Consider the following 20,723-nt stretch of genomic DNA (forward strand, 5'->3'; position numbering starts at 1 on the left):
GTCCACATATCTACTAATAACAATGATCATTCAATGATATTTTTTTGTTTTGTTTGATGAACCCATTTTGTGAGAATCATGTAACTGTTGTTATAACCTTATGGCATAGAAAGAAATTTATATAAAAATATGTACCTACCATTTTTTTTAAATAGGACAAAAGAGAACATTTGCATGTGCTTCAACAAGTTCTCTCAACAACAACCATATAAGATTTATGAGATCAGCTGCACTGTTTCTATGTTACACACGTACGTCATACATTCATAGATACATTGGTCCTTGAATAAATCGATTTATTATTTGAACAAAAGAGGGATGTTGTTATGAGTATAACAGCTATACATTAAGTCAAAAATATAACGTATTGAACAGCCAGTACAACTCTTTCGAATGATACATATGGACAAGTGAGACTATGGGATGTATCAGGGGCGTAGATAGGTGAGAGGATCATATATTTTTTTAAAACCAAAATTGCCCTTTTTAAATAAATCTATTGATTTTTCATTCTTTTATTTTGATTAACAATTTTGGCTCCTTTAAGTGCAATTTGCTATGATTTCAAAGTGTAAATAAAAATTATTTGTTGATTGAAATGGACGATAATTATTCCTTGAGGAATGAAAATGAATCCACACTCAATTTTGAGAAAATTTATTCTAGTTTGCTTTGGTGTTGACGGTCCACATATATCCTTCCCCGGGATTTGAGTTATGGAAGATGGTTGTCCAGATTGCGATTGCTATTGACAACGGTAAACAGTATAGTCTGTATCTACCCATGAAAGTTGCCGTATTGTCCCGACTTTGGTATCAGCTGATTTTATATACAATGGGCTTTCGTGGGACAGTTTTGTTTGAGTCGTAATTATGAATGGGCCAGTAGAGGAGGCTGAGAGAAGAGCCATAGTAACTTGGTTCCCCATAGGAATTCAGAGATCACAGAGTTCAACAGCATCCCTTACAACACTCTCAAGAACTAAAAAAGGAGTTTCGACAAAGTATCTTGGAATGGTGGTGATGTTCATAAGTTTGATGTGAAGTTGGAAAAGGGAAAACGCAGTAGTGATGAGGGATGCGACGATATTGTCAATCAAATCTTGAATATCATTAACGATAACTCTGGACTGTCTGTAGGGATATCTGACTTCTTGTTGAGGAAGGTGGTGAGGGAGTACATTCGATATAAGTCCTACTTGCCTTTTAGAGGCCAGTGAGACAGATGACAAAGGAGATTGTCTGTATGAAGGCAGAGAAGCTCAAAAAGTTCTAGAGTCTTCCCTTACTGAACATCCTCATCTTTTACTCAAATAGGAAGATTTTCTCCAAGGAGCAAAAGGCGAACAAGAAAAACAATCGTTGTTCTGCAGAAACCCTTCAGAGTTTCCGGTTGTGATGGCATTGAAGTTCCTTGTCACTGTTATGGTCCTGGGGGTTTGAGCAATAGAGGCAACGTTACGCAGCTACGTCTAGGAATCCGTCCTTATAGTGAAAACAGATGTCTACATTTACCACATGAAAAACGTACTGAATCCCTAGATGGATCAAGTAGCCGAGAGAAAGCCATAAATCTTGCATTTGTTGTGGATGAAATTTGGTGTGGATGACTCTAAACATGCTGAAAATTATCTTAACTTCCCAATTTACAATGGGTAAATGACATCATTACCAACCTCCTCCATTAATTAATGATAGTTCCTGTGGAAGTGAAGAATTTACCCGTGTCTTTCTCCATAAATTTTTTGAACGTAGGATGATTAGCAATGGATAAGGTTATATTACATGCAATAAGCATCTTTGTGAGATCAAAGTTAAAGTCTGACTTGATGTGTTCATCGTTAACTTGATTTTATAGATGAATATCCATACTCTTGATATGAGATGAGGATAATGAGTGGCGTGTAGTTCTAGACAAGGGACTAAAGGCACATTTATATTGACACATCCGACAAGCCATCTGTTTCTCATCCGGTAAGTATTTTCCAAATTCCTGGGCCTCCATTTTAATAAATCCAGACAGAAGGCAACGTTATTTTAGGCATTTTATTCAGTTCTCTATCGATTATCAGCATCTAATATTATATTAATATTGAATAATAAAGGCAGGAATGATAACGTTCTTGATTGAGAGAAGAAGATGTATATATTATTTAATCAATGAGGCCATATGTATTTATTTATTTCTCCTCGCACGCTTTTCTATTCTTACCAAAATTATCACCCTTATGTATAGTATAAGAATAAAAGTTATGTCGCCCCGATGGTTAAGAAGACTTATGCCTGTAAATGAAGTAATCAAATTGTCACCATTTTATTTTTTGATGATATAAAATTTTACAAAAATAATTCCATTGGTAGATTGAAGTACCTTCTCATGATATTCGTAAAAATGATACACTGTAGAGGGAGTTTTATGTCCGATTATAAGTAGTATACAAAACAAAAAAATAACCATAGTACATTTTTTGGTAGAAAATCAATGGAAATGAAAGTATGGAAAAAAAAAATTGATGTTGATTTTTCCTCCCATCAGTGAGACTTACAATTTTGAAATCAACAATATACAGAGTTGTAAATCTTAGGCATTTTTATAGTGTGTAAGTTTTGTTCATGCAATAATATAGAAAGTATTTTGTATTTTCTAAAGCTGTTATTCATAAATTATTAAGTTGAGAACATCTTAGGGTTATGCTCATGAATGACCCCTAGAAACACTGAGGCTTTGTTGGGGAGTTATAAACTTGTAAGTTCCTATTGGATTCAGAGAAGAGTTGAGAATCAAAAATAAAGTAATTCTTGCCTATGTCTTTAGAGATTCGGAGTGGGATTTGAGTTTATTTCATTGCTCTCATAGCTGCTCATAGCTAATCTAATGAAGTGTCATGACAGATTAGCTGCTTTTCTCCAAAACATTCTTCAAATTGTCAGGGTTACTTTATTAATTTTCAGGGGTTTCCCCCCCATCTGATGGAAAATACTTATGATTTACAAACTTACTATTTATTATGGAATATATGCATTCCTTTGAGTCCTTCTCTAAGAGTTATAATTAGCCCTTTAGTAGCTAGAGAAGGGATTTTTGAAATGTAAATACAAAATTTCAAAGATTGATGACTTTACTATTCAAGCGCCATTATAAAAAATCAAGCCATAAATACGTTTCCTTGTTAAATATATAATTAAACTCTTTTGTGAAACATCACCATCACAATTGAGTTGTGTAAAACAAATCTCCATAAATAGGCATATGTTTGTAATTGAGTCATTCCACATCAAATTGTTCAAAGGTGTCCAACTCAACAAATCAGAATTTGATTAAATTTAGTATTCATGAAGATTTTTACTAGTGTTGGGTTTCAGTCTGAAGATCCAATAGCGGTCTGAGATCGTCATGGTTCTTAGTGGACTCTACTAATTAGTTCTTTTAAAGAAATTCAGTATGGACTGGTCTCAAATAAAATTTTTTCATAGATCGGTACAAAAGAAAAATTCATTCCAGATTGGTCCAAAAGAACAAATATTTCTGGAACTGTCTCATTTAAAAATAACGTTTTGTGTATTTCAAAACTGTGAACATATAGACAACAACGTCGCATGAATGAAAAATGTCTTGCATAAATTATATACGTAAAATTCATAAATCAAGATATAGGAGAAAAAGGTCCATATATTGAAACTCAAAGAATCGGTCATCGATTTGTAAACGATTAAATTTCGGTCTACGGTCTGAGAACGCGGTCTGGTCAAAAATATCGGAGCAACTCCGTCTAGGAAAAATCACTTAAGAAGACCGAATTTTAGAAAGATATTCGCCTTGAACCGAGTCTCAACACTAATCTGTACATGAAAACTTTTGGTTCAATAATATTTTTGCCTTTTGATGTTTAGTTTACGAGATATTAATGTCCTTTATTTTTACAATTTTAGAAGGAACTGTGATGCACACAAAATTTCAATTTGTTATGTTTTCTTAATCTTTAGTTCAATTTCAACTATAAATTTTTTTTCTAAAACGAATAGAAATATATGACTTAAAAAGTTTTGTATCGAACTAGTTTTCATATTGGCTCATTTTGGAGCAATGGGCTTATTTTATGACATTTGACGTCGTGAATCACATTTTATCTACGTCAAATCGAATTTACTTTTTAGCTAATTATATTTTTAATTTTTTCTAATTATAAGATAAGATTTTTTGTTTTGGAGACATTATGATTTGAACTATAAATGAAATATAGTTATTTATATACTTACAGCATTATATTACTTATAAATATTTATTTAATCATATCAAAAAAACATAAAATGTACCAATGAAAAATGTAATATTTATTAAATAAACTGCCCTGTGTTTCTAATTCAAGTAAACACATCTTCAAAAAAGCAAATCTTATTATCTTTAGCCATATTCAATTTATTTTAGAATAGCGGTAGTACCTGACACTGCCCGGAGTTATAAGACAACGACGAATATACAAATTTTGCTTTTTATATTATATTAAGATAACACCCAGGAATAATGCCTTGGTGTTACCTTCCTTTTTCATGAGCACACTCACACGTAATTCCTCAATACTTAGAAGCTTTTTGCCGCAGAATGAAAAAATAGTAATAAGAGCTTCAGAATTTTTTTAAAATGATTTGATGAGTCAAAGAGAACTCGTTGTTCAAGTTCGTTTAAAGTCACATCCCTTTTATTTTAATTTTATATAAAGTACTGCCCTTTTTTTCTTCTTTTTTTAAAATATGAGTTGAACTAAACGCCTGAGAGATTTCATTCTTTTTATAGAGTGCTTCCTTCATATTATACTCATTTTTCTTTCTTTATAGTGTATGGATTATATTAATCATGGAGCACTAAGTACAGTGTAGCCGGTGACGTCTTTTCATACATTTATTTGTTATTTTTGTCTCGCTAAATGGCTCTTAAGTTGAACCAACGTTACCTTTTAAAGATTTTTTTCACGACAATTATAAGATTTTTTTTTAGCCAGATAACTCAAATTAGTCAAATTTTATCAACTCAATGATTACTCAAATTGTACCAGACGATACAGAAAAAATGTTTTTTCCAGCACCACCAGTTCTTTGCTGAGGGTCCATCAACGAAAAAATATAATAAATATATTTGATGATGATTCATGCTGCTATACAATGCAATTATTATTCCCATTCATGTAACAGCTATTTTAAAATATAAAATGTTAAAATTAGCAACGTATTACAATCATTAAGTGTTCAATAATTAATAATTAATTAAATCATTTAATTAAAAGGATGCTTGAACAGTTGGCTGGAATCATTATTAGAATCACCTTAACAAAAATCATGGCAGTCACCCAATAAATCAAGGTGTTACCTTTCTAACATACAAATATACTGTCTATTTTGTTCACCGCTATCGATGTTTGATTTCTTGGGTGAATATTCTTTGTATTGGTTTTCAAGGGGATTGGTGCTCCTTGTGTAGTCCAAATCTTGTCCAATGACAAGCCTTCCTCTTTGCAATTTGTGGCTACTTCTAAAATGGGAGTAACATGACTAGAAATCATATTTATTATTTTTTTCAACAAAGTGTCTGTTCGGCAAAAAGGTCATTGGACAAAGTGATTATCCAGCAATGTGTTTGATTGGGAAAATCACTTTTGGCAAAGTGTCCTAGAACCGGGACCGACCATGAATCGAACCTACGAACATTGAGTTACAAAGAATAAGAGGTTTTTTTTTTCTGTATCTTTGGGAAAAAAGATTCTAAGATAAAATAAATGCAAACACCTGATGTATATTGAATTTCATTAAATTCTAGATGTGTAGGTGAAAATTTTTGTGTGATTTGATGTGAAATGACTTTATTAGGATAATTTGTCATTACAGAGAGGGGGAAGCTACCATAAATAAAATTCAATACATTATTGAACTAAGTATGCACAATGCATTGCATATCTTGCATAAATCAAATTCTAGGTAATCAAAAATATTACTAACACAGTTACTTGTTCTATTTATTTTCAACAACAGACTAACAAGCAAACAAAATTTATGTACGTATTATATGTTTACAATCTACATCTCCTCTATTTGACCTATCATCAAGGTTAAAGAAACAATAACAAACACTAAAGCCCAATAATAAGTGAATATACAATTAACCTTTTATAAGATGGGATTAGTTACTTTTGTTCATTCACAACTAACTCCGCCCCCAAGTCCAAATATATTTAAAATATTTATAATGTTCCAAGATTCTACTAATTTACAATGAGTACATTTTAAAATGTTTATATGTAGATTAGCAATGAATTCAGGCCTTTAAATACATTCAGTGGTAAAATCTATGGAATTACCACGAATTCCTATAGCAAGACTTGACCTTAGAATTCACTTTAGTCTCAAACAATGCCTTATTTGAGAAGGGTTTTAAATTGATATGAATTAACACAAAACTTGTGCCTGTATCATTTAAGTACCTCATTGTCTAATAATAATGATTTTCTTCAATATCTCGTGTTATTAGTGCATACGCAGAAAAAAGTTAGTCAGCGAATCCATTTGTAGATTTTTATCTGTGAAAGGGTCAAATTCATTGTCATTTAAGGGGCATTTATCTACATAAGATTTATAAAGGTTTTGTAATTTGCGTGCATGAAGGTATTTCGGAATCGTTAGCCATATTTTGTATTTATATATATATACACTTCATACGGATCATCCATGATTGTAGCATGTGCTTAGCCTACAACTTGAAACATTGCTTCCTTAGTGCATCTCTTTGCATTAAAAAAGAATTATCCGTATAACTCATGTAATATGAATGATACTATTGTCATAAAATAAGAGGTCCAACTGCCTTACAAAGAGTATGTCTCTATCACGGGGGTATCTCATTAATATAAAAATGTACATTGTATTTTGCTGACAGCTTTCAATTTTCCCGCTTCTTTCCCTCTTATCAGTGCACTGAATGTTGATTGGTTGAATTTGAAGTAGCTCTTGTTAAGCTGTCAACAATTTTTTTCAATTATTATTGAATAATAACTCCATACTGGAGAAGAATTGGCTAACTAATAACAACTGATTTCTGGCCTTTTTCCTATCTATTTTTGGAAGAAAGGTTTCAAGAAACAATAAAGGTTAAAGTAAGCTATACTTTGAATATGAAATAAAGTATAACTACACTCCGATTTTAGAATATACCCGGACTCGAACTCGATAAAGTTAAATTTGAATGAGTCAAATCTTAAGACTCACAAATATACTTTATTTTAAATGTCATAAGGACCCATTAATCGGTCCTACAGTCCTATCTATTTTTTTATTTTCTTCACAGATAGCTAGGATTGAATATTGAAAAAAGAAATAAAATATTGAATGATTCCGAGAACATATAATACTAGAGTATTATACGTTTAGAAAAGACATCCCCTACTTTAAACTTAAGGTATTTCGTCTCTTTGAAAGAGGTTACGATAAAACTACATCAGCAACAATGCCGTCGTTTCTAAATAAGTAAATCTTCAAATCGGACTCAGACTAAAAATATTAAAGGAATCGTAAACAGCTATGGTTTGATGACACCAATCCTTGGCTAATCCATATGGTCAAAAAAGTGTGTATGCTAGACGTGAATAATCTCTAATAATTGTAGTTGGATTCGAGTTAAAATCCCCCAGAGTTTGGTCAAGTTCGTGTAGGCGATGATAATTATATTTTACTTTGGTTTGTTATCAAGAAACAACATAAATGAGAGAATTTAGGTCCCATAATAATGGGATATATATGTCATTTTTATGCCACGGACTCACGTTTAGTCACTTACAAAGGAAGTTATTTCAAAAATTTGATTCATCAGTTCTGATAATTATTGAATCAACTACACTTTAATACTATACTTACTAATCGAAGTAACTAAGAAGGGTAACGATCTATCATATATACTACATCGTTAATTAATCCTGTTTCTCTTCTTAGAAACTATTTCCCCAGCAGATGAGAAGACCCTCTGACTAGGAAGTGAAGTTATAAGTATTGTTAAATACCTAATGGGCAACTGAAATTGGAGATGAAATGCTAATTTTCCTTCTGTGTTCCACTACTTTAATGGATAATTGATCCATTGATATAGGGCGATTCTAAATAGTTATTCTTAAATAAATAATATTTTAATACATAAAAATATTTTGCAATCCTTGGCCTGCGTAGTTAAAGCTCTCAGTTATAAACCCAAAATTTAACTTTAAGTCACAGCCTTTACACGTGCCGGAAGGCACTGGCAAGAGTTAACAACGAATTCCTTTGACAAGTTGTGCTACACATTCACTATGGCGGCCTTCAGTGAGTCCACATTTGGGTGTAGAGTTTTGTACTCTACAAATTTTTATTTTTAGTTATGTCGAGTATTTTTCCAGTTCGAGTGATTCTCGAATCCAACTCTACTAAACACTCAAGCCCATAGTAACTCTATTAAATGACAACTTAAAATCAAAACAAAACAAATATATTCTTTTTCTCATGTAAATTACAGTCAAGTGCTATAGGGCAAAAAACACTCCTTTGATATGGCCCATGATTCGAGAGAGAATTACAGAGGGTTTGCTCATCAAACGAATCAACAAATATTTCATTCTTCAAAAAAGTAAGATATTAATCACTATGGTAGATGATACTCTACGCTATATTTGAAAATTACTCAAATTCAATACTGTTGAATGATTTCTTGAGATCATCATCATCATCTAAGGAGCGTTTATATTTATGTACATAATAACTATAACCATGAGTTTTAAGTATTTTTAAATGACTCTAATAATGTATTTTTCTCCTCCTGCCCTATCATTACATCTAATTACTATAATAATCTTAGAGGATGCAAAGGATCTAATCTAAACTATGTTTAAATTGACTTTGATATAATTATTTTACTTTTTTTGATTTACTCATAGAAGAGAAAAAAAACTTATTAAAATGATGATTGAAAGACTTTCAGGAGCCACAAGGAACTTACATACATATTACATATTACTAACCCTACAAAAAATCAAAAGGAGTTTGTTTAAGAGCTAGTGTTGAGACTCGGTCCAGCAACGAATTTTTTTTTCGGTTCGGTTTTGAGTCATTTTTTCTAGACCGATTTTTCGTTCCAGAGTGCAGTTTCAGACCGTGGACCTATTTTTTTTTGGTCTCACTTTGGAGACCAATTTTTTCGGTCTCATATATTATGAATGACTAAATTTCTTTTTTTTCTAAATCAACCGTGCTTGATTTTTTCAAAAAATCTCAAAACTAGACTATTTGTTCTAGAACAAATACACTATGCAAATAAGAGACGACTGGATTAAAATTATTCCTAGCTATCTCTGTTTAAACATCGTATGACGTCATTGTATTGGAAATACATACTTGAAAACGTTATAAACAGTTTGTCTATAAAATTGGTCCAGACCGATTTTTTTGGGATCGAACTAGACTAAATTTTTCCTATGGACCAATATACAGCGAATTTTTCTATGAGGCATTTTCGGGGTATCCTGAATAAGTTTGCCTGCACGTCATACATTCCCTTTCTATCTCTAAATTGGAGACAGTGACAGAGGATAGTTCTTGCAACCTTTCAATAGTAAGGAAGTAACATTGGTACGTAAAGCGTAGGGACGCGAAGCGAAACGAAAAATATATTGACGGAGGAATAATGGAAGGTTCTCTACTTTTTTGAGGGACACGAAGTGAAGAGACAAATATATTGACGGAGGAAAAGTGGAAGGATCTCTACTTTTTCCTGGGACGCAAAATAAAGTAAAAAATATATTGACGGATGAAGAGGAAAATAATCTCGTTTTTTTTCGAGTTATTCGGTTAATTAGCACTTCGAAGGGTAACGAAAAGTAGGTGGAAGGTCTCATTGTGTGGAAGAAGTTGTGAATATGGCTCTTATGGAGTATTCAAAAGAGGGAAAGGGGGTGAGTTTGCTCGGAGTCCATCCGTTGACTGAAGGATCAGGTGGGAGGAGATCCTTTCTAGTTAAAAAAAGAAAAAAAGATCGAAATCCTTCCACTTTTCCAAAGTCAATATATTTTTCGTTTCTCTTCGCGTCCCTACGCTTTACGTAATGAAGTTATATCCTTACTATTGAAAGGTTGCGAGAATTGAATTTCAAATATCCTCTGTCGCTCTCTCCAATTTCGAGATAGAAAGAGGAAGTATGAATTACGGACAAACTTACAAAGTACCTCTTTTTTATTACACCGAACTAATTCGGTCCAACAAAAAATATACCGGTCTCAGACCGGTCTAGGATTTTCAAACCGAAAACCAACACTAGTAAGAACAAAGGCCCCTGTGTTGTTAAATAACTTGATCAAATGTGCTCTTATTTCTTTATTTTATTTTTTCCTCTTTGGAATTAAGGATATTACTATGATAATGATAAAATACATTTGTACATATATATTAGTGCTTTTGATAAAGATATTTTGTTTTATAAAATTCAAGGTTTAAACACCTACTCCATCATGACTTAATCCAGTGTGTATGACCATTGTGACTCAGCTCAAACTATTTCTTTCCCTACCTAGTTAAATGTCTCATTTATGTACCTAGAATACTTTATTAAAAATTAAAAAATTTATTAATTGCCAAAATTCACAAAATATAAACTACATACAAACGTCATAAGTCCCTAAGTATACAATACTGTTTTATCCAATCAGAAACAAGGAAACAATATGCCTTGCAAAATATGTTAAATAGATTGGTTGGTTTTGGAATCGAAATTGTGTTCCACGCTTAGAAATGTCAATTTTGTTCAAAAACATTTATGATCTCCACAGAAGTATAATATTGCAAAATTCGTCTTTTAAAAATATATTTTACATACAAATTACTCATAATATTTGTTTTTAATGTCTATTTGACGTATGTACTTTGAAATTTTGGAGGCCCGAAAATGACTAATGTGGAATTTTATTTCTTTCCAAAGAGGAAACATTTTATCTACGTAGCTCATGGACAACGCACTCGATTCAATTATTCTTTTGAACTCAATGTGATTAGGTTCGCGTCACGATCATTCCTAGAGAAGGAAATATACTTTATTCATATGGAATTCAAACAAGATTCTTACGTTAGATGGAGTAAATGTAATACTATAAAGTTGACTTATACTTAATCAATGCAACTACAACTGATCCAATTACAGGAACATTAAAAAAAAAAAAACCTCTTTATTTTTAGAGGGATATTTGTTGAAGTTTGGAAATTAATATATGCAAAGTTCTTAGGATTATGGATATATATATTTTTTTTTTTAGATGGGGCCCTTTTTAATTTTTTTTTTGTAAAAATTAAAATATATCGAAACAGTATTTTTGAAAAATTAATTATTTTTTGAAATTTTTTTCTAAAAATTAACAGCTTCTCACAAAATATTAATTTTTTTTCAAAATTAAATGTGGAATATAAAATTTTTGGGAGAAAAATTTGAAAAATCCGTATATATTCACAAAAAAAAGAATTTTTTTTTCAAATGACAATAACTATTCACAAAAAAAAAAAAAAAATGTCAGATTCACAGCTGCTTAGAAAGAAAAAAATATTTTTAGAAAAATTAAATTTCAAATATTAAATTTTTTGGAGAAAATTTCAAAAATCCATAGCTATTCATAGAAAATTATTCTTTTTGTAAAAAAATTTGAAAAATTAAATTAAATTTAAAATATTATTTTTTTTGAAAAATAAGTGCAAATATTAATTTTTTTGAAAAATAAGTTCAAATATTCAATTTTCTACTAAAAAGTAAAAATTACTACCCCTCCAGCCCACCGCCTGCAGACACCCTTGTCAATGTGGTAACCTACCTTTATATTTACATCAAACTTACTGTGGGTGGATCTTTTACAGGCCTAACCAACAGACAATAGCTGAAACTTATTTTATTTATGTAATAATCTGACACGAAACGGGGAAAAGAAGCAAAGCTAAGTTATGGTTTCAAATTACAAAGAATTAACTATTATCTACTTTTTCCTGAAAAATGATTATTAGGATGGAGCTTAGTCTCACTTGTTTAATAAAATTGAGTAATATATATATTTTCCCTCAAATAAAGGCCATAAAGAGGTCACTCAGGTCAAGGTCCGCCAAGATTATACTTCTTTGTTTATTTGAGTATACAAAATGCGTATTTGCAAATTTGGTATGTATTAGTTGAATTCTTTGGCTGTGATACGCTAATAAACAGACAAGTAGGCGGAAAACTACAATTCATGTAACTACACTTATAAAAAATCACATAAATTTATATAATATTTTTAATAGAAAATTTGTTATTCTACATAAAAAGCTCTAATTTAAAAAAAATAATATCAAAACAAAGACACAATTTCTTCTAAAAAAGTGTAAAATTTCATAACTTTAGACCAGTTGATCTATATATGAATATTTTTTCCAAAATAGTTAAAAATTATTCAATCCTATCGATTGACTAAAAGGAACATTTTGAGAACTTATGAAGTCAAACTTAATCTGTGTGGATGACTAACAACTAGTGTTGGATCCGTCATAAAACTTTAAAAGACCAATATGTACCTGCCCTACGACTAAATTTTTTTATAAGAACAGGACTGATAAAACTGTAGTCTCCTTAGTTTTTTTTTAGATCGATCCAACACTACTCATAACACTAACCAATTAAAAATAGCTGAAGATTAGTTTTTTTATGGCAAAAATCTGGAGTGAAGGAAAAAAAAAAAAAAAAAAAAGACTGAAACCTTCCTTCTCAAAGAACTAGTTACTTATCTTTTTAAAGTAAGCTACATAATATTTTTAGTAAAAATATTAGCCATTTCTAATCCATTCAAAGTAAGAGACAAAATGATAAAAAAAAATTAAAGTAATGGTAATAAAGTAAAGTGGGGGTTGGAAACTTAATGTAATACAAATGATTCAACTGATATTTTCTATTTTGCATCCATGAGCTTAAATATGAACTAATCTAATCTAATATTTAAAGAGCTTCTTAAGAAAGATGAAAAAATCATTTTTATTGGGAGATAATTATTATATATTACTTATAATTATTCTGCATATTTTATGGAAGAACTCATATACATTATACAAACATAGATATTATAACTAATTACTCATAATCACACTCAAATTATACTCTTGTACCTTGTACTCACTACATTAAAACACTCTTTTCGTGTTTCAGATCTTGGAAAATCTCTATATATCAACCTTGGATCCGGAAACTAGTAATTGGTTCCGCTATCTTCGTCCAGCACCTTCAAAAGCCTCATGTAACTGCGTTTTCCTCTCTGATCCTTTGAATCATAAGGGTTATTTGATCACAACGCAGGATATTCGTCTTGGGGAAGAGCTTTTATTCTGGACGGACTGGGCATGGAACGATGAGGAGTTTCACAAGATCCCTATGAAAACAAGTACGTATTGTCATACAGAATAATATATTGTGGGTAGTGTTATATCGCTCCTTATTTATGACTGAAAACTGCAGTTCGTTCCTTTTTAGTCTCATTTCAGTCCAGTTCAGTCCTGCATATCAGTCCTAAAACTGATAAAGTTCTGTACACGTTGGCATATTTATAAAAAAATAACTTACCCAAAAATAATAAGCATTATAAACTTGCCTGAAATTTGAAGTGCCTAGTCAGAAAAAGGAAGTTACCAGGTCTTTTATAAGTAATTTTTTATATCGTTTTTTGGTGCTATATCGATCCTTAATTAGGAATGAAAACTCCAGTCCTGCAAGGTTCAGTAATGGTCTGGTCTAGTTTAGTCCTACATATAAGCCCTAAAAGTTTGGTCCTTGATGACGTCACTGAACTTTATTTTATTTTTAATCAGCTCTTGTAATAACAATCCCAAAGACTGTACCAAGGACTAATAGATCCATAATTAAAAACTGACACAACACTGGCTTTTTGGACCAGGATTCATGACAAAACAGAGTAAGATATAGGGTTCTATTATAGATAAAAGTTGTTTAGTCTAAAGCAACAGGGCTCTAATAAGGCCAATATTTTTGCACAACACAATTGCTAACATAAAAACCCCAGGTGTTACTTAAATGTACACATATACTAACTTAATTTACAGACTCCCAAAGATTTCCTAGGGATTTTGGCATAAAACAGTTGTTTGTGTTGAGCGAAGTCGTAAAGTTATTAAATAATCAAACAAAATATTTAAATTATTATTTTTTTAAATACATTAAATATACATAAAATAAATTTTTCATTGTCAATATATTAAAAAACATATGACAAACCAAGTCGGTGGGCTCAGCTAGTTATCCATTTTTGACAAATACTGTCAGGAAATATTCAATAACTGATGTAAAATCAAAGTTACAAAGAGTTAAAATACTTATATGTTATACATATCTTGATTCGGACAACTTTAACGCTCATAGGGGCATTTACCAATACATGCCCACTTATGGGGAGAGGGGAAGAGTAACCGCCCTCAAACCACATTAATCTTCGTTGGGAAGGGGTAAACTTAAAACCACGTAGACTTGAATAATGTGCCAAGACGGCCTAAATGACGTCATTAGTAGCATGGGACAAAAATTTGAAAAAATTGTAAAAGTGTGACCTTTTCTAAAAAAAGGTATAATAGACATAGAAAAAAATATTTGCTTTCTTAAAAAAAAAAAGTCATTAAATAAAATATGCAACCATTTTTTTTAAAAAGACTATAAAATGACTTGACCTTTTCCAAGAAAGATCAGTTTAAAAATATAATATAAATTATTTTCTAAAAAAGGTCAAAAGGACCCAGAATTTAATTTAAATTCAATTTGCGTTTTTTGAGGAGGGGATAACAAAAAAACACTGGTTCTAGAGAGAGTGGGAAATAAAAAAATTACATAAGTCCACATGAGAGTTATAATTATTTGGGGAAAAATCACGTGCAGGGGCGCCCACAGGGGTTTATTTTGGGATAGGATTTTGTATAAATTATAAAAAAAAAATCAGAATTTAATTTGAAGAGACTGAATTTTACCGAATGACTTTTAAAAATAAAAAGAGAAGTTGAAAAAACAGTTTTGCAAGGCTTTTCAAATTAAAAAACTTTTTCTAAAGAGCAATATTTTATATGGTTTTGACGATAAAAAGTTTTGTTTTAAGGAGCTAAATACATTTTAGTCAACCCCCTGCGGACGCCCCTGTCGTAGTTTATCATTGACACCATTTCTAAAGATGCTATTGTACTTTGTCTCTGACACCAGAGTATATGTAGTTATATTGTACACTTAATATTTTAGTAAATAACTAGCTATGATAAATTATTAATAACATGATAATTTTTTTGACTGTTCTCATTACAAATATATGTATAAAATGATCTAATTCAAATATCCCTAAATTGGTATATAATAAATGGATATTGTAATAGCTTGATTTTTTTGTATGTACAATGTGTACGAGTATATATCTACATACATAAACCCATAGTTTAGACATCGTATATGTAATTAAGGTGTTCTATTTTGCCAAAAATCCTAAATGGATGTATGTATTAGAAGGATATTTTTGCAAAATGCGAAAATGGAAGAATAATGATATAAGTTATATTTTATGACAGCTAGATGTACAGATATTAGACTGTCCCGTTTTCGGATTATCTTTCTCCCCTAGACAAAGATACCTTTATGCTGAGGATAATCAATAACCTAGTTTGATAAAGTTTAAGGCTTCTCAGGTAGTTTTTGATTGCAACAAGGATATTTAAGGCCCCTTGTTTCTATGTTTTATAGATCATAACACAAGATCTTTTTTGTTCAACTAGGGTTAAATTTTGATTTGCTATGTTAAAAAGAGGGATCTGTGTAAAGAAAAACTATTTATACCGATTAGAAAAGGAAAAACGTTTGATGCGTGTGCTTTTAAAAAAAAAATTATTTAATAGGTTGTGGGCGTGTTAATATCTCTCTCTAAAAAAAGGGATTCTCGCCTTTCTTAGATGATAATTGATTTAAAATTGTATAATAAAATAAATATAATTTTAATATTTTCCCTGCAATTATGTTATTATAAATGTAGAAGGTTCTCCTCCTTATAGCAGTAATTCATTTTCTCCTACCCAAAATCAAATACCATATATTAACAATGGTCTTAATTCAGTAATGTTATATGTTGTGCTCGCGCCTTCTCCTCTTGTTCTTACACAAACCCTTTCCCTAGTTATGTTTGATAAAACAGTAAAACTCCCGCTCATAGAGCACATCTTAGACATGATTTAAAAAAAGATATACAACAGAGACGATGTAGCTTTCACCGTTTGTGGGGGGGGAGGGAAGGTTTTGCCCCAAACATTATCAAACCCATAATATAATTTTATATATATTTATAAGTCTGTTTTTGGTATAAGAATCGCATAGATCAGTCTGAAATGTCGAATGTAGACGTATAAAATATACAAGGATGTTCTTCTTATATATTATTATATTTTTTTTTTTTTTTTTTTGGGGCTTTGAAGTCTTTAAGAGGCTGTTTTTGACCAAAATAAAATATATTTTTTCTCTTCTCTCTTTCTAAATATCTCTCCTCTTTTCTCTTCCCCCTCCATCTCTTTTCTTCTACCTTAATTCTTTGTTTTTATTCCTCTCTATTCAACCAGCAACGTGGGCACCTCTGCTGGTTACTTATATAAATAGGTTTACTCTTTAATTATATGCATATGTATTCTATTTTTTTTTGGTGGGTGGATGGGGGGGGAGGTAAAGCACTACTTTTAAATCGAATACTAAAAACAATAAAAGTATAACTTTTCACTCATTTTTAAATTGGCTTGTATCACGCCAAAAGTGGCCTGAGAATCCTCAAACTTTACCAGAGTCTTTTTTTTTTTTAGATTTTCCTTAACAGAAAAGGTCTTTTGTGCAGGGGGAGATAAATATTAGCCTAAAATAGGACAGTCTAATATATATATATATATAATATGATGGATAGGCCTTTATTCCAGTATATGTACAATGTACATATATACATCTACATTGATTCACTAATAGAGAACGATTTGAATATAATGATGAAGGACGATCCTCTGAGTCAAGCCATTTTGGAGCATGATTCTTTTTTCGTGCTCATAAACCAATTTGCAAAGTATATTATACTAAATATGTATATAATACGCCTATAACAGGCAGTAAAAGTTCCTTTGTAAATATACAGGGTTGTTATAAATTCCTGTCCCATCAAATTTTAGGCTTTTTCTCTCAATTCCTATGTATTTTAGAGTTTTCGTTAATAACCTCTTTAATAAGCCTACATTATATTATGGAGTGAAGAGTCTTAGATAACAAAAAAAAAAGGATTTCTCCGTATTACTGATGATATCTACAAGCCAGGGTTATTGCAAGAAAAGGGTTTCTTCCTACTGAGTATCTTAGTGGAGGAATGGGATGTCACTCGGAATTTTTGATGATTTAAATGAATGTTTTTGGGAAAAAAAATAATAGAAAAGGACACTTTAAAAATTGATAGAAATATAGTTTTTATTAAAAAAACCCGTCATTAAACTAAATATCGTAAAAGGCTAGGGAAATGAATCCAACAAAGGTAAAAAATGTCATCTAAAATAAACCTAATTATTGGTCAAAAAAGCCCTATACTATTTTTGTTAAAAAATTGAATAAATCCAACTTGTTTTCAATAAAGAAGTCCGCTCATATCCGAGTCGGAAGAAATGAGTTGAAAGTTGGGAAATTTGAAGAAAAAAAATAAAATATAACACTCCTAGAAAAAAAATACTAGAATTTTTAACAAAATGGAGTATCCACACACACACTCCCATAATTGTCATGATGTGATGTACGTCCACTTTAGCATATTGTAAAGCTTCTTTTTCAACTGATTGCAACCTCCTGGACGTTACCTTGTAGGATATGATGGAAACGAAGTTCAAGGGACAATGCTATACATATATATACACAAGATGCAAAAATATGAAGTTATCAATCTACATTATCTTGATCCTCTGAATACAGACTGAGAGAACGCTTGAAATTTCTTATCTAACGATCTAAAAAAAAGAGGTAACTAACTAGTTAATCATACTAAGTAAGATCTTCTCATTGAAACCCAAACATAGTGCAAAAGTTCAAGAAAATTTAGGTGGTTACTGGTTAGACCTGGTGACACAGCTACAGAAAGGGTTACGAGACTTGAGTCTAATCCAAAAATGAAACTTTATATATGTAATGAAATCTAGCTCTGAGCTCTTTTTCATTATGAATTTGATCAAAAATCGTCTTGAAAACCTTTAAGTTGTTTTTTTAAGCCACTCATCTAATGGATGCATAAATGCATCAATTGATAGCTCTTGAGTCATGCAACAAATACTCTAGACAGTTTTTTTATATTCTTTTATAAAAAAGTATTGTTGACCTTGACCACAACTTTGTTTACTTTAAATATCTCAAACATCATATCCTCTGATTTTGATAACACTTTTATCCAAGCAAGATAAAATCAATATTTCACTTCAAAATACAATATATGAGAGTGGTAGGTTTATTGGCTTGGGAGTTTTGGGAAGGTAAGTTAGTTCATATATAATTAAAATTATGTAATAATATTTCACAATAAATGTTTTTCAGATGTGTAATGATTATAAAGTTAAGCAAATTACGTGATTTTAAACCAATTCACGTGTAATATTAATTCCCATCAATGGTTATTTCTTGCCCAAAACCAATATTTTATTATAACACAACAGGATATTTATTGTATTTGGTACTGAAGATATGTTGCCTAATGTATTTAAGGTCAAACAATATAGACAAGGTCAATCATATTTTTTACTTTATAAGAGAATATAAATTTGCTGTCTGGCATATTATGGTGTATAGCTCAATCGCTATCAAATGATACATTATATGCATCCATCAGATGAGTGGTTTACAAACTACAATCCAAAACACAAGGCTCTTCAAGACGATTGTTGATCAAAGTCTTCATAAAAAGAAGCTAAAAAAACCGACCTGGATTTAATTACACATCTTATCTTGCATTTCTGAGTTTTCATAGTTGTATCATTTGACATATCAAATTTAATTCGAATCGGATGAAAATAAGTGAACATTTTCTCTGGAGTGACCTATATATTTATGTACCAGAGAGTTCCGTATCCGTAAAAACAAGGCCTCACTATTGTAAAGTTGTAAATATATAATTAGTTAAACTATTAACAACTAATTAAATTATGGAGGAAATGATGTTGGACCACACGTTTCTGCAAAGTGATCATTATAATAAATATGTAGTTTATACATTATATAAAAACATGGTGGGGATTTTAAATCCAAAAAAGTTTAAGGATAATGTTTATCAAAATTTATTTCCCAAAATTAACTCAGCAATTCACAATTACATGTAAGGATCCATAGTGAAGTAAATCAATCAAACCAACCCACCTCCAGCTTCAACCTGACCGTGAACCTGTGGCAATCTTTGATGAGGAACTCCATGCCCATGTTGGTCATTGCCTGGAGAATGGAAGACCGCAAGGAGGCAACATTGTTATGTGCACGTTTATTGGACTATCTTTCTAAGACACCTCAGACGGTGTATTCAAAAGAGTTCACATGCAAGTAGCTAGGAGGCCACATTTCCTTTGCACAAAAAGTAAAAGTCTTAAGAACGTTAGTTGTCTACATTAAATCAGGTTCCAGTTATTCGATTTGAGCAGACTGTACCAATTTTAAATTCCAACATATCACCAAATCTGTTAAAATCAATATAAGCTCTCTAGCATGATTATATATGGAGTTATTTGCGTCCTTGGGCGTGCGCCCGTAACAGAAGCACACAATAATGACCGCGCGGTGTTCGTATATGTAGGAAATCTTAAAGGGTTTTGTACTTTTACTAAACAGTCTTGTCAGCTAAATGTGATGAGCTCACTTTCATAAACATAGATCTCGGTTTACCGAAATATTGAGGTCTAGATTTTTAATCCTCTCCCTGTAAATATAAACTACGGGACCTACAGACATTAGGGATATCTTCTACAATATAAATACTAAATAAATAAGTCATTGAATCAATAAAATAGCAAAAACTATTTAAATAGTTATATTATTATGCAAAGACAAATAAAATTGATATAATTAAATAAATCAACTGATAAACTGCCCACCTATATACATACATTCGCAAAACGATCAAGACACACAGGAATGAAAGGCAGTGTTATGATTAATTGATTCTAACCATTCAATGCTTTTTATACATTTATATATACCTATATGATATTTAAATAATTCTCTTCAACATTTCATTTTTCTTAGGGGAATCTCGTCTTTAAAGATTGATTGAAATTGATCTATTAGAAGAATAAAAGCCATTAATTAGTGAACCAATAAGACTAGTGGAAAATACATGATCACCAATGAATGAATGAAGTTTTTACTCTCGGCCTACATATTATTATTTATGATTAATGTTGGCCATAAACTTTTCTTCTTTAAGGCTTCTTTTAAGTAAATAGAAATGATCACTCAACCTTTCAATAAAAATAAGTAAGGTGGAGCCATTGCTTGGAGATATCTATAATAATATGTAATCAAGTAGCTCAAAAAAACAAGCATGTGGCTCCTTCATAATTAACGATTCTTTTTTTAATCAGTAAATATCTATTAGTTATTATGACTACATAAACACATATATTATGTATGTAGCTAGGGGAGATGGGAAA

General features: G+C 31.0%; 1 protein-coding gene across 1 annotated transcript in view; it reads left to right on the forward strand.

Annotated features, from left to right (window-relative positions):
* LOC121131893 (uncharacterized) overlaps positions 1–20,723 on the forward strand; it is a 148,001-nt gene that overhangs the window by 48,548 nt on the left and 78,730 nt on the right. Inside the window, exon 5 of the mRNA XM_040727291.2 lies at positions 13,207–13,438. Within this exon, the coding sequence (XP_040583225.1) occupies positions 13,207–13,438 (232 nt within the window). The remainder of the gene's footprint in view (positions 1–13,206; positions 13,439–20,723) is intronic.

The sequence above is a fragment of the Lepeophtheirus salmonis genome, chromosome 1 (assembly GCF_016086655.4).
Source record: "Lepeophtheirus salmonis chromosome 1, UVic_Lsal_1.4, whole genome shotgun sequence".
NCBI lineage: Eukaryota > Metazoa > Arthropoda > Copepoda > Siphonostomatoida > Caligidae > Lepeophtheirus > Lepeophtheirus salmonis.